The sequence below is a fragment of the Taurulus bubalis genome (genome assembly GCF_910589615.1).
Source record: "Taurulus bubalis genome assembly, chromosome: 11".
In the NCBI taxonomy this organism is placed as follows: domain Eukaryota; kingdom Metazoa; phylum Chordata; class Actinopteri; order Perciformes; family Cottidae; genus Taurulus; species Taurulus bubalis.
Genome location: NC_136599.1, coordinates 18,142,893 through 18,159,212, shown reverse-complemented (window position 1 = coordinate 18,159,212; position 16,320 = coordinate 18,142,893). Strand labels below are relative to the sequence as shown.

The 16,320-nt window shown below is 42.6% G+C and overlaps 1 protein-coding gene across 1 annotated transcript in view; it reads right to left on the bottom strand.

Annotated features, from left to right (window-relative positions):
- The window catches only part of prdm16 (PR domain containing 16), a gene marked incomplete at both ends in the record, with an annotated part of 173,064 nt that overhangs the window by 64,490 nt on the left and 92,254 nt on the right, over positions 1–16,320 (bottom strand). The window contains one exon of the mRNA XM_079226307.1: positions 15,957–16,004. Within this exon, the coding sequence (XP_079082433.1) occupies positions 15,957–16,004 (48 nt within the window). The remainder of the gene's footprint in view (positions 1–15,956; positions 16,005–16,320) is intronic.

The following is a 16,320-nucleotide window of genomic DNA, read 5'->3' as shown; positions in this document are numbered from 1 at the left end:
AATATAAATGTCATATTAAAGGGTCAAAAAAAAATTGGTCTCAAATAATTGGGAAACCTTATTTTCTGAGGTTTTGCCACAGATGCCTCCAAATCCATGATGTTGAATCACGGATTATGGGAAAATATATTTCTGAAAAAATATGCGATACAAATTATGCTAAATAGAATAATCTCATGAAGAATCTTATTTCTGTGTCACAAGACTTTGGTAAGTTTTGTAAACTCTGCACATTTACTGTCTTGACTGTGCCTTTTACAACAGTCAACAGTTCAGTCGCTCTCTTTCCCTCTCAGTAAGAGCCGGTGCTTTTAACTTGTGTTCGCACTGGAAATGGCTCCGCTAGCAGGCTCAATACATAGGTCAGCCAGGATAACCCCCATATCCTGATTACTGACACAGAGTGCCCCCTGGAACACAGGCCAGCAATAAAAAGGCTTCAATGAGCTGCTGCAACCCGCCTGCATGGCTCGTATGGCTGACTGGATCAGAAGCTGGAACCATGAATAGAGAAATGAATCTACTGTGGAGAAAATGTGTTTTATGTATGGTGCTATATTAGCTATTGACCACTCACTTTCCCCTGCTATCTCCACTTTGTCATACCTGGCTGAAAGATTGATGGGGAAAAGAGAGAAAAAGATGGAGATAGAAAGAGAGAGAGAAAGATACCGAGTGTAAGAGAGACTGTGTGTAGGGAGGGAAAAACAACAGGGCTTTTAAATCTTCAGCTGATATGGCAGAGTTAGAGCCCCCTACCTCTATGAATATCTCTTCTATTATTACTATTGACCCATGTGCCATAAAGAACGGTAGGGACTCTGCATTACTCAAGCCTCAGAATTATGTGGCTACTACTAAAGGGCAATGGCCTTATGGACACAAATAGACACATACAGATTAATACGCCCATCAATTAAAATACAGGCAATACCTCATGTTCTTTGTTAGAAATAATTTTTATGCTGACAAACATTCATTTAAAAAAGACATTTGTAAAATAATGAAGTCAATATGTTCATATTATTGTAAAACAAATCCACTCAAAGGTGATAAATGATAATATCAATAAGCGTCAAGTCATCTTAGCTTCACGGTCAACTGGAGGAGACATTTTGGAAAATGCAGCGGTGTATGCATTGTATGAAGAAATTATGATTTGCTGCTACGATTAAACACGTTTTCTAAAACAATACTCAGGGACAATTCCTCTAATGTGTGTGTGTGTGCGTGCGCATGCGTGCGCGTGTGTGTGTGAGAGAGTGCCTTTGTATGTGTGTGTAGTGGGGGACACTTTGATAAATGGCCAGTTTATGGTGCTGTCACACTGAGGATGTCTATGGGGAAATACTTCCCCACAAGCGCTAGTGTGTGTGTGTGTGTGTGTGTGTGTGTGTGTGTGTGTGTGTGTGTGTGTGTGTGTGTGTGTGTGTGTGTGTGTGTGTGTGTGTGTGTGTGTGTGTGTGTGTGTAGAGAGAGGTCCAATGCTCTGGTCATCTGATTGCAAGACTTTGGTCTGGCGCATGATTAATCAAACTGATTGGATGGGGCAAATATGGTTTGTGATAGCACAAAGAGGGAGAGGGTCAGAGAGAGAAATGGATTGCTTTGTTGTGCGTGAAGATGTGTGAGTGGATGTGTGCGTGTGTTTGCGTATAAAGGCTCATAGGTGTGTATGAAGGGGGCTGAAGTAAAGTTGCCGTGTGTTTGAGGGTCAGGGGTCAGATAAATGGAACATGAAAGACTAAAAACACAGTGCGGCGCTGCTGACACAGCCACAGCCCTGTTAATATCTCACAGGGACTACGCACACACTGCGAGTACACAGACTTGTTCTCGCACACACACACACACACACACACACTCACGCACACTCACCTACAAACACGTGTATCCCAACGCGGTACACAGCAACGTTTGAGTAATTGAGCTGTGCCATTGCAGCTTTGTAATCGCTGACATGTCTTTACATAGCCTTTGTGCCTGAACAATAGAGTGCCAGGACTAAGTTGTCGCTGGTCACAAGAAAGGAGGAAGAGAGAGCAAGAGAGAGAGAGAGAGAGAGCGAGAGAGAGAGAGAGAGAGAGAGAGAGAGAAGGGTGGGTGTGGGGGTAAAAAAAGCAAACAAGCAGCTCAGCCTGTATGTATGGGTGCCACCTGGTCTTAGATCAATGCAGGGACACATAGGTCATTTTTAATATGCTTTGATCTGTCACCCCAGCTGGGCCTCCTGTGTGTGTGTGTGTGTGTGTGTGTGTGTGTGTGTGTGTGTGTGTGTGTGTGTGTGTGTGTGTGTGTGTGTGTGTGTGTGTGTGTGTGTGCGTGCGTGTGTGCGTGTGTGTGTGTGTGTGTGTTCAGAGCATGCTCTATTAAGCACATCTTGTTTAGGACGGCAGACAAGGTGTGCGAAATATCAAATAGTCTCTTTAATAGCCCCATTCTTCTTCTGCTCATTATCTCTCGGACTGCCTGCCTGCAGGTGTGAGGAGGGAGACAGAGATGGACTGATAATCAAGAGGGGGAGTGATACGGGAGCAATTGTTTGAAGTTATTCTTTTTAAACGAAATGTATGTATGAAATGTTAATGAACAATTTCTATGCATATGTAATAAGTGTTGTGTTAAGTGGCCTGTGGCATTGAATAGGACTTGTTTTTGAATTCCTGGAGAATATTTGGTGCCTTTTAACACACAAAATAATTTGTGTTAGCTGAGCCGAATCGCAGCACTTAGAGCAGCTCTAAAAAGAACAAATTGAGGCTCAGATAAGCATCCGTTTAAATTGTTGTGTTTTTTCCCTATTTAGGCAAACACACACTGTTAATCAAAGTCAATCTTACTTATTTCCACCTCACATTCTTCTCCCCTTGTACCACACCACGCTTGTCAATCATGTGCTGTATGTGAGAAAAACAACTCCTAATTGTGAGAAAAGAGGGAGCACACACGAGCATCCCTGGGTTTACTGAATCATTGCACCCAATCAGCAAGACATGAAGATAATAACACACATTCTTCGTCTTTCTTTACTCCTCGCTCTCTTTCATTTTCTTGTCTCTTTCTCGCTGTCTCTCTCCTCTCTTTCTCTCATTAAATCTGTTCCACCCTTTAACCCTGTAGGCAGGTGCTACTATAATTAGCCATTATTTGACTATCAAAAGTCAGGAGTTGATTAAATGGCCGCGAAGCAGCACGTAGAGCACTTTCCCTCTGAGCCCAGCCCCATAATTTCAAAAGCTTCTTGCAACCTGCTGAGGGCCTTTCAGGTCTGTGAGACGCCGCTTCCGACCGCTGGTAAGAGCCTGTTGCCGGCGGTAATCAAAACTGATAATCTTACAGCAGAGAAGGGGGAGGGTGGGTTGTGGGTGGAGGAGAGAAAAGAGAGCGAAAGAAAGAAATGGTCGGGGGCTTTCGGGAGGTTGGAGCTCAAGCAGCGAGCCTTCCATTAGAAATGTGTTGTGGCTCTGAGGGGGCCGGTGGCCAGCAAGCAGTGAAAAATGCTGCCTTCTTAAGTCAAGTGAATGGCATCTATTTAGTGATTAGCAGCAGTAACAATGGGCACCCCTGCCTGTTAACCCTAAGTCCATTTTATTGCTAATTCATTTACCTGTTATTTCAGACAAACTTGACAGGAGTCACCTGCTAAGAAGTCATGTTTGTCAAGCAGGTATGTCCATTAGCTGGGGATCTTAAATCACCCTCACAATGGTGGAGGGGAGTTGAAAGGCTGGCCTCATTGTCAGCAGATACCACCACACCACAGTCATCCTGACCAACGTGGACAATCTTTTCTGCTCCGAAAATAATTAGACTTCATCCCCGGGGCGATTTTTAATTAATGCATTTTTTTCCATTGTAAGTGGGTTTAAGCCAAGCTGATCTGCTTTTGTGCTCCACTGTGAAAATCCTGTACACTCAGGAAAAACATTACATTTGACCTGGTGCATTAAGGCTGATTAAGCTGATTGAAAATGAGTTATGAAAACATGTAATAATCTCTTTTTGTGAAAAATTAAATCTAGCTTGTTGGACCCAAAGACCTAATTTTGAGTTTAGTACAGTTTCAACTGCAGGCAGACCTTTCTGCATTTTCACAGCAAAATCTCCTTTCACTGAGCAAAGCCATTAATATCCAAACAAATATTTGACTAGATATAGTTTATATTGGAATAAATCATGTCATATACATGCTATGTTATATTCCCCAAGGAGAATTGGGGCAAAATAATCACTTTGACTCCCTGGTTAATGTTCTGGATAATTCTCCCAAGGGGAACACTCTCTATGATAATACCGCATATGAGCATCTCGATCTGAAATGTCACAGCTGAGATCAGAGCAGGGTTCACTATGTATATAGTATATTCCCATGGAGTGTGGAAAAAACTAAATGGGTTTCGGTATTAACATAGCGGATTGAAGAAGCGCAACAAAACATGTAAATATATACAAAGATTTGATTGGATTATTACATTTGGGTATCGCATTTCTCCGTGAAAGTCTTTTGCCGAAGACAATAATCACCACTGAAAAAGAAAGGAGGTGTAATTGCATTAAATTGAGCCTTTGCCCAGCCTTGCTGTTAGATCACCCTCTCCACAGGCATTGTCTACGAGGATTTGTATGAACAGAGTGCAGGTCACTCTGAGTGTAAACTGTCCCCATTCGTTTCAGTGTTGCTAGATGAATAAAAGGATTATCCACTATGAATTAAGACACAGAAAACCCCTCTCTCGGGATGATGCTTTATGTGTGTGTGTGCGTGTGTGTGTGTGTGTGTGTGTGTTGGGGGGGTCCCCTCTCATTGCCTGCTGCCTCTCCTGGGATCCCCCACTCGGCCTAATCATTGTTTCTCTAACAGATAATTCTCCATGTCCTCACACGTGTCAGTGCGTGTGTTTGTGTATGTGTTAATTAGAGCTGTGCCGGCTGAGTGTGCTCTTCCTTGTAATCACTTAATTAGGGGTGACGGCCCCGATGCTTGTTTACTCAATTAGCCATCCTCCTTAATTATAAAATTCACAGCAACAGTCAACTGTCCTTATTAGTGAGCTGAGGTGAAGGAGCGATGCGCTGACATAGCTGGGTGTGCATGCTTTTTAGTGGCTTCGTTTAAAAATGTACACAACCTTTCTACCTGATAAATTTGTATGATCTTTTTGTAATTTTTTGTATGATTACTAACTGAAACAGCAAGCCATGGCACAGGTACAAACAAAAGGCAGAAAAGGGAAGCCGGAGCCATGTAGAATAGTCTGTATGTCACTTTCCTCTCAAGAAAACACACGCATGTATGATCAGACACTAGGCCATGCTCATGGACTGCATATGAGTGCTGAGCCACATGCCTCAGATTACTGTCGCTCTGATTCCCTGAGATTTAGTCATTAATGATATAATCTACGTCAAAAAAAAGAAAGAAAGTGAAATCTCATGGTGAGTATGATTGATGGTTGCTTTAAATGGAGGCGTCCAGGGCTGGCTCTATTGTTTCTCCTGACCAGCCTTGCCACTTACTCCACCACCTCCACCCCGGCTCCTTCATGTGGATTAAGGCCTGCCGTTTATTTAGCGGTGCATTTGAGCGAAGGGGTGACCAAGGTGAAGCCGGCGGGGGGGCGAGGGGGTGAGGGGGGTTGGCAGGGTGTCTGTGCCGTGCCGTTGCGGGACGTCCCTTGCGGGACAGTGCCAGGCTGCGCTGTGGGGAGACGAGACAGGGCCTCCCCAGTGGACTAATGCCCTGTAATGAAGATTAAGACTCAGTCAAAGACCATACTGTTCAGCCTAGATCGGAGGGAAGGAGAGAAAGATGGAAGGCGGGGGAGAGGGGAGGAAGTGGGGATAAAGGATAAAGCAGGGATAAAGAGGATAGAAACCTTGGTTTTCAGAATTATCCTAATTTTCAGCAACAGGTACTGATACCGTTTACTACAGAAAAAATGAATGCATGAAATATTTAAATGATTTATTATTTTACCATAAAAACCCACATTTGTTTTACCTCTTCTATATAAAAAAATCTGAACCAGCTGGGAACAAAAACAGATTGTTGTCAACAATGGGCTGACTGCCTTACAAGCTGTTAGGAGTAATCGCCTCTGAAAGCATCACTGCAGCCACAAACCTTTATAGAAAAATTCGGTGAAACAAAAAGCACTATAAAAACGACCATTCTGCATTCAACCAGCCACAAAGGGAAAACTCATAACAACAAAAAACATTCTTCGGTAAAAGACTTGGCAAAATAAATTGAGCCCTGTTTCAAATGCACATCTGTATGCCTGATTCTTCTGACTTACTCGGGATCGTAAAAAAAATCATCCAGAGGACCGAATTTTAATAACGGAAATTAACCAACACATCGCAGTTATGGGCTGAAAGAACAAGTAAAGGCCCTTCCGTCAATGCTCATTGATACGGTCATGATTTATACAGCTAATGTGCTGCTTACATAACAGATATGGAGCATCATTTCATTTGATTTCTCTTCATGTCACAAATTCTTTTGTTCATTTATTTGGATCCATGAGCTGTTACCAGCATAACAGTTACTCTTTCTGCGGTGAAGAGTAATTTTGCTGTGAGAGAAAGTAATAGAGCTTTTTGTATTTCTCTCTAGTTTCAAGGCCCTGCTCTAAAAATCTAGTTGTGTGTGATATTAGTGAAAGCAGTTGATGAATATGAATTTGATTTCATGGCCCAACAAACAGACACAAAACCTCCTATCTGAAAAATGCACTTTTTGTGAATAAAAATAAATAAATAATGTTTTCTTGCAGAATGCTATTTGTTAAGGATACCCACCAATACATAATACTCGATTAAAATGAAATTTAAAAAAACACACAAAGTGCAGATAGGAGGGTTTTCCTACTTGTCCTGGATCATTTTGCAGATATATGGTTTGCACTTTGGCCATCGATATGAATGTGTGTCTGAGGCCCTCGTTGGAGGTATGAAGGCAGTTAACAGAGCAGCCTGAACACACGGCACGTGTCACTTACCACTCGGTGGCTAAAAACTCCCTGAAGACTAGTTACGCCCAGACACACTTCTACTGTCTCCCGCCATTGTCTTATCCTTCACTTGTATCACGTATTCTTCTCTTTTTTTTAACAAACTTTTTCAGATGTTTTGACTACCCAAAATATTTAAGGGGGCAGAGCTGGTGCAGACATAGGGATGGGTCGGCGGGTGGGTGGAGAAAGGGGTATCTTTTTTCACATGACCTTGCGTTGGCGGGGCCAGCCTCTCGCCCCCACTCTCTGTCTCTCTTCCCCAGACGGGCTGTGTCTGTGACTGGCCTGGCAGTTCTTGCCTCTCTTGGGCATTCTGGCATTCCTTCCCTGTCTTGCCCCCCATCCCCCTGCCTCCGGCTGTCTCTTGCCCTCTCAGGGTTTCCATCTTTACTGAGGCTCACTCTCCTGCTTGAATTCCATCTTTTGCCCGTCTATCTATAGACATTGCGTTGTGTCAACACCTCCCCATCTCCCACGCAGTGTCTGTTTCTCTGGCAGTATTTTTTTTTGGGGGGGTCTTTCCTCTTTTCAAGTTGATTAATGAAGTGTTGTGAAGAAACTACAACAAAGAGGGACTTTATAAAAACGTAGATGCGGTGTGTCCAAAGCTCCCATTGTCTTTGAAATATCACACGTATAGCTTTTTCTCAAAGGTCGAAATAAAAAGTATTTTGTGACGTATTCTGAGCTGCACAAAATAACACTCCCCATTACGATGTAGCGTCTCAATGCACTCTTTCCTTTTCACGCACACATGAAGGGAGATCCTTGTCTGACGCGTGAACATATTTCTGAAGAGCCGGACCACACAACCTTCTGTTCTCTGCCTCCCCCTGGCTTCTGAGTCTCCGTGGCAACGGCATGAGGCCCGTCATGTTATTATCACCAATGCTTGACCAGCCGGCCCTCTGCATTCACTATGTCAGCCTTAATGGACTCACTGCTTTCTTGACAGCCACGAAAGAGTGTCTGTGTTTGTGTGTGTGTGTTTTTTTCAAAGCGTACGAGCGCCAACTGTCCTTACAAGCACAGAAAAATTAAAATGATCCCCCAAAGTGGGGACATTTAACCAGTAAGTGGGAATGCCGAGAGATGTCATGTTCAATATCTCCGCTTTCTAAATGCACCAAACCACATATATGTATTCATCTATCTTCAAATCACACAAAAGAAGAGTTCAAAGAATATTTATCCACCTCATTTGACAATATAATTTCCTTAGTTTTGGGATTAAGTTTAGCATAAGGGTTAAAAGAAAGTTAACATCAGTTTGTGGCATTTAAAGTGTAACTTTCCCCCCCAGGGCTGAAGTCCACCCACTCTATAATTAAAAAAAATGCAAAAAATATTCAGCAAGGGGCTGAGAGATGAATCCATCCTGAATAAAAAGTGTTATGACCGTTACCGTTTATCAGATGACTTATCTACAGTATTTCATGTCATGATTGGTCCCAATTGGTCGATATCTCAGAATTGACGTTGCAAGATTAGGGGTGATTTAAAACAGGAGGTGATATTTTAAACCACGAAACGTTATAAAGAATGTTTTTAATATATTTGGGAAGCAATGTCAATACACTGATGTGTTTAGAGTCATATCATTTGGCTTATGATTTGAAACACATGTTTGTGCGTGCAGTTTAATTTCAGCTGTAAAACACCTTTCCACTTTGGAAAACATTTTAGAAGGAAGATACTTCATCTACATAAGGCCTATATGTTCGACAGATTATTCACAGGCACAGAAAAATAAATACTATTGTTCTTATACAGATAGTAAAAACAAATGTGTGAAAATGAGTGTGTGTGTGTGTGTGAGTAGACTCATATGACGGCCCCCACAACTGTCAGACTATCGCCGCCCTCCTTTTGTTGGGTGACCCCAGAGAATGTGTTGGAATGGCCACTGGGAAAGAGATTATGGAGAGACAAAGACCGCAAGGGACAGAATGAGAGACGGATGGAGAGTGAAAGGCACAAGAAAGAGAGGGAGAGAAAGAGAGGGAGAGAGAGAGGTCAGGGAGCCAGCTGATGTGAAAGTGCCTCCGATCACCTCGTGCCTCTCCTCCGCCCCCTCGCTCTGTCTCTCTCTATCTGTTCCACTCTTTCTTTCTTTCGTTCCCACTTGAATTCCTCTCCCAGCGCTTCACTCCATTGTGACGTCGGGTTTTTGATCGGCGATAACAACAGAGATGCGTCAGTCAGGGCCCACACATATACACACACACACACACACACACAGTTGTTAAAAGTGCCAATTCAAGTTAAAAAGTGGCACACTCGCACACACACACATACATGAACACAGTGACACACAGCAGTGGCCTTTGAGTGAATGCTCCTCACGAGGCATAATGACAGCATTCTGCAGCGACCGTGGCCGGGACAGTTCCCACAGACCAGACAGACAGAGAGAGAGAAAGAGCATTTCTTTCTGTCTTCACCTCTCCTCCTACTCTCCACCTCCTCTCCAACAACCCTGACTTTGTGCGGACCGTGACCTTCCACCGATCAACACTATTGGCTCACAAAATCTGGACAGATGACTTGGTTGTAACCAATGATTAAATACACCAAAAACATTATTTTGAGCATTAAATACACTCCGCTTGTGAGCTTGAAAGTTGGCTCTAAAAAAGATTGTAGCGCGTTGAAAATGGCAAAAATGTCACTAGAAACCTCTCCAACCATGCACTCCTCCAACATAATCAATAAATAATCAATAATGATTCAATAAAGCACTCAATATAACACCTCCAGCTAAGCTTTCGAGCTTTGGTGAGGCGATGGCATGACGTAGGAGTGTATTTCGCTATGTGTGCACATTTTGAGGGTTTGGAACTTCTTGAGCAGACAGATCAAACTTACATGCATTGAGTATTTCAGGGGAGTATTTGTTTTCAATTGTCAGATCAATCTTGGCTGGCAAGCGGTATGCTTTGAAAGATTATCCTGTCTTAGGATCCAAACATTCCCCAACATACATGATTTGGAGTATGTGAGCTTAGTCTCTGCATATTTGTCTGTGTGTCTGCGAGGGACCACTCCCCATCCCTCCGTAACCTACCACCCAAACACTACATGGAGGCTCAGGGCTCACTGCCTCCGGTTTGAAACCACTTTTTCCTCCCATCTGACCTGATACGGTGCAGGATTTGGCGATGTACTGTATATTTTGAAGGTGGTGACGGTGGTGGTGCTGGGGGATGGGGGGCAGGTTACGGAGCCGAATGAAAACATGTCACTCAGGACCCATTAAAACGTAACCCTGCCCACCAGAAGAAAGGGACCCATATCATCATTAAGTCATCTCGGGGTGAAGCGAAAACCACAAATATTATTCCTGCACCCCCCACAAGACACACATGCACACACACTCCTCCCCTTCTTTTCCTTCATATGACAGAGAAGACGGGATGATTGCAGCTACGGTGTGTTTGCTCACGGTCCGAGAATGACAAGAAGATGTTTGGGAACTTCCTGATCATGCATCGGTTTATGTTTTCAAGAGCAGACATTAAGTAACTCATACAGGTAAAGTCATTATTTTTCACTCAGCGTAGACAAACCTTTCTATGTATTTATCTTGCCTCCTACTCACTAAATTTTTCAGTGACAATTAACCCCTTAATTATTAATTTTAGTAAATGAAATGTCTGAAAATAAAAGAGAAGTCTTCAGTCTAAAACAGATATAAATGACAATTTTTCTGCACTTCATCCATCCATGCACTGTATCTATGGCATACTGGATGTAAAATGTAACAGAGATGTTTTGGTAAAATCCAACTTTCTATGCCTCAATTGATGTATGTCTATGGGCAAATCAATCCACAGACAAGTCATGGCTCTGGGGAACCCTCTCGCGGATGTATAAAGAGAACTGGATACAGCGTTGGAGGCGGGGCCTCATTCCTATGGAAGTTGCTCATGAAGCAGAGAAAGTTTGACTTCAGAGTGAAAGATTCAGATAGATGTATCAGGATCTTGCAGCGATCTTCTGCATAAATTACTCTGGATATGCCTATCAGTGCATTTACGACTTGGAGGACCTAACAATTTAAATAAGGGCTTTTCAAATTTACTAAATCAAATGTATTCACTCAGTTACAGACGTCTCTTTCCCAATCTAAGTTTATTGGAAAAAGTATTTTTGGGCCAAATCGTGTCACTTGATGGACCCGGAAGTTGTAATTCCAAGGTTTAGCCATTATGTCAAATTTTCACACACACACACACACACACACACACACACACACACACACACACACACACACACACACACACACACACACACACAGAGCCACCTCTGTAACCAGGGGGCATTTGTGACGTTCAGCAGCATGAAAAATGACTTGCCCCCGTGGCGCACCGGGGGTGGCAGTGATTATAATATCCAGATAATCATTTCAAACAAATTATCATAATTATCAATCAATCATGGGCCTATTTAAGCAGGGGGAGGGATTGGGGAGTGTAGTGCTGTTGGCAGGGGGTAAACTATGGCCTGGAGCACTGGATCACTTCTGTGACCCATGAGCCTCCCTCTGTCCACATAATAGCCCTCATACATTAAGGGTCATTTAGCTAGCATATTTAGAGATTCAATTCCCCGGTTTGATATGGGGGGAAAAAAGACATTTGCGCACACACACACACACACACACACACACACACACACACACACACACACACACACACACACACACACACACACATATTGACTCACAACTACAGCTGACCCCCATTTGGCTCCCTTGTCATTCAACACGGAGTGGGGGAAATGTAGTTATAGGTCAGAGTTCATATGAACCCCTTTTCTACATTTGCAAATTATGCAGCATCTAAATTAAAACATTTACTGCATATGTTGCATCACAAACAACTAGTGCTAGAGTTTGACTTAAACGCACATCTCTGTCAACAACAGAAGGAAAGACACAAATCACTATCTGGAAATCATCAGTGCTAAAGAGAAATATGTTGGGCAAGCATGTTCACCTTCACTCAGACAAATAAGAGAGGAAGAGTGACACAGACGGAGTAACAGAGACTTGATCGTCTTGAAGAGATATTCCGCTGTTTCTTTTCACGGTAAATCCCCTGATAAAGCAGCATGAATTGATTCAATCTGAGTGGTATTGAGAGGTGAATGAATGGGGCTTGGAGAGCAAGAGAGACAGAGAAATTGAGAGAGACAGAGGAGATAGAAGGAAAGAGAGATAGATAGTAGCCTTCGGGGGAGATGATCGTCTTGGGAAAAAAGCAATCAGTGCTCATTGATTTTTTCTGCTGGTTGAATGGAGGGTGTCTATCTGGAAGTCATTATCTGCCATCTGATCTGCGGGAGTGTTTACACACGTCAGGATGGACAGCAGCGCTCCTCTGAAAAGATGAGGATTAACGCACACACACACACACACACACACACACACACACACACACACACACACACACACACACACACACACACTGCCTTCTTACCCCCTGCTCCCTATCGGGCTACCACTTTTAAATCCAAGGAATCCAAAAAGAAACACAAGGCCTCCGATACCCTATTAACTTCCACGTGCACACACACACACACACACACACACACACACACACACACACACACACACACACACACACACACACACAGACTTAAGTGTATGTGCAGTGTGTGAATGAGAATATACGTAAGCAGAGCCTAGACTGCTAAACAGACAGATAGTCCTGATTTGTATGGCCGGACCGGACCAAACTAAACAATCCTTGATCCTGGCATCAATAGCCACTGATAGCGATCCAAGCTCCAACAACACCATAGCGTCTGCTGAGAGAGAGTCGGGGATGAAATGAGTGGAAGAGGATGGATAGAGTAAGCAAAGAGGGAATTCTGATAACGCATCTTTTTTATTTTCTGCCTGTGAGTGGGTTGCGAAGATGCATGTGTGTAAGCCAATATGGCTCGATCCATATCTAAGCAAGAGCTGGATATGAATCCAAGGCCTTAAATCTCACACACACACACACACACACACACACACACACACACACACACACACACACACACACACACACACACACTCTCTCACACACACAGCTGTAAGCTCTGGGCAGCTTTCAGTAAGTGGACTGGAGAAGCTACAATAACATCGTTGCTTCCGTTTTATCCCCTGCATTAACCCCGACTCTAGCAGTGCCCCCACATGCCTTTACATTCTTTTCAGAGCGACTCAGTAGTGTGGAAGGAACCGGTGTTGGTGGTCAGTTTCAATGCGTCAATGTGTGTATTATTGAAATTCTAGTGGGTTTTGCATGTATAAATATATAGAATTATCTTCTGAAGACAGATAATGTAGATAATATCTATATATTTTTTACTTCTATGTTATTATTTCATTCACGAGTATCAGTGTCTGGTTTAATTCAGGATAACATCATTAAGTTTAGCAATATAAGTCAACAAAACAATCTATCTTTTGAGTACCAAATACTTATTTTGTGTCAAACACAGAGTTTGTGTGCGGCAGTGGTATAAGTTATGAAGTTGGCATGTATAGATGAGGTTACTAAATATTCCATTACTTATGAAATATATTTGTGTCAGAGCCTTGTGCTTCTGGAATTCATTTAAACAGAAAGAGCAGCCAAAAGTTAGCCTTCCCTATGTCTTCCAGTGCTCATACATCACATTTCATTTATTAATCCATCCATGTACTTTTTGTGCTGGAGTTGTCAGCCTGCCCATACAGAAATAATCTGTGACCATAGTGGCTGAAATATAGTTTATTGACTCGATAATGTGCACCGTTACTTCCCTCTATGCAAAATATATATAACATAGAGAAACACAACAACAGGTCTGTTTTTCTGTAATGTTACGTGCAGCAACAAATACAAACTAATAACACTCACAGTCATGCAAACACACACACACACACACACACACACACCTTTCAGCAGTTAACTAGTTTATTCGCAAGCTACAACTCAATTAACATTCTGCCTTAATCAAGCATAGCGATGTTAATGACATGGTGGAGAAAGGAGAAGTCAATGTTTATGTGCGTGTGTGTGTGTGTGTGTGTGTGTGTGTGTGTGTGTGTGTGTGTGTGTGTGTGTGTGTGTGTGTGTGAGTGTGTGAGGCTGCACGATGTGGATGAATGAGTCATGTCATAAGGAATGGCTCATGCATAATTTCATTCATATTCATAACAGGCATGTGGTCTGCCACCGCCCGATGAGGGCCCACCGCGACTCACACTCTGCATAATAAGATGTGGCCGGTGTGTGTGTGTGTGTGTGTGTGTGTGTGTGCGTTTGGATTTGATGTGCCTTAGGTAAGCATACTGTATGTCTGTATTCTGCATCTGTGTGAGCCTGAGACTGTGTGTTGCATGCTCCTATCAGCACATGTATGTGTCTGTGCACTTCTGAGTGTGTGTGAGAGAGAGTGCATGGGCCACACTTGTGTGAAAAAGCGGTGAGGTAGTTTATAAATCCGTCGAGGTTTTTCCACATTGTACGAACATGTGGGGAACAGGGACCAGCCCAAACCACCTGCGGTCAACTCTTAAAATAAGCTCATTGACTAATGTAGGATTTCAAATCAACCAGGCAGACTGTGATTTGCATGGCCGCCTGTTTAGAGAGGGAACAGCAACACGACCCTTGACCTGAAATGCAAATGAGGACATGTACGTTATTTAGTTTTTCTTGCCAAACTGGTCATAATGGTGAAATACGCCAGAAGAGATATTAAGTGAACTACGTCTTGCTCAGGCTGCTCACGAGGAGTCTCCTCTCACACACTGCTTTTATTAAGGGGAGCTGGAGCATGTATTGAAAAATAGTCCACCATTAGTTCTGCTCCTGGTGTTTTGACCATCATGTCATGTAAGATAAGACAAAGGGCCCATGCAAACTTTGCAGACAAATTCCACATCTCAGTTTCAATTTCTTTGACAGCTAAATCCATGATGAACACCACTCGTGACATAATAAATGTTTTAGCTCAGCTCTGTCAACCAACATTAATCAAACTCCCACATTAGAATTGTAAACAAATGTTTCCAACTACAGCTTATATTCCAACTATTATTGTATCTTATTGTTATTGTGCTACAAGGTCGGTCAATCAGTTTTGAAGTGAGACTCTTTTTTTTTTCAAGACAATGCAAACAAAGTGGGTTTTGGGAGTAGTTTGAATACTGGTGCAATACTGCAAAAATGGATTGCTCTTCTAATCTGATAAAACTGAACATAATTTACTGCGATCTCGTTTTGAATCATTGATTGATATCCTGCCATTGACTGGACTAGGAGCAGCACCAGCGTGGCTCCAGTCATTCTCAGAAAGTGTGTCCACTCTGCTGCAGCCATTGTTCTTTCATGGACCATTAGGTGGACATGAACTCTCTCGCTGTCCTGTCTTGACCTAGCGACACTGGACGTAAAAGCAAACTGCCCGGCCACTTCAATAAATGTATCACCTCGTAAAGTGGTCAGTGACTGGTCAATGGGACGTGTCGGTCCCAGTGTGTGTGCATGTGTCAGTGTTTTGTGTGAGTGAAGAGAGACTTCCATTTCTTCAACAAGAAAGGCTTTTAAGTTACTGACACACTTGTCAATGAATGCTTAAAAGAAAGGATGATATATTTGTTCAAGCCTTTGTATGCTCTGCTGAGTCTGTTTTAGAAAGCTCAGATAATGTAATTCTTAAATAAATATTATACTTGACAATTAAATATATATCATAAAAATAGTCTTAAATAGTCATTGTCTTAAAAATGTAGACGTATGTTTTATTCTTGCTATAAACTACCACTTAATCACGTCCCCCTCACAATGACTTTCCATACCTTTGATGTTCAGACAAATCCAGCATGATATTTGTCATAAATAAAGAGACAGGATTCATAAAATAAAAAACAAGCGGGTGTAACTATCCTACCTTTTTGATGCAGCTGTCAGGGGAGGCTTCGTCATGGTCATCCATCATCTGCTGAGAAAACACAAAAAAGAAGATGTACATTGGCAAAGTGTTTAATGGGACCAAAAACCCACAGCGTTCTTCAAAAGTCAAGAAGAACAATAAACCAGGCAACAATATTGTATTTGAAAGAGAGAAAAAAATCTGTTTTTTAAAGAATGAAAAGAGAATATTGATTCCTGTGCTTCACAGGGACTCGGCCCTGGGTTGTGACCGTCGCTGCTTGACGACACAAGCACAGGGTGTTCACAGTTCATCACACAGACCCTCTGGGCTACAAATATGACCAGAGGGATATAATAATGGACTGAGGGGTCACAAAAAC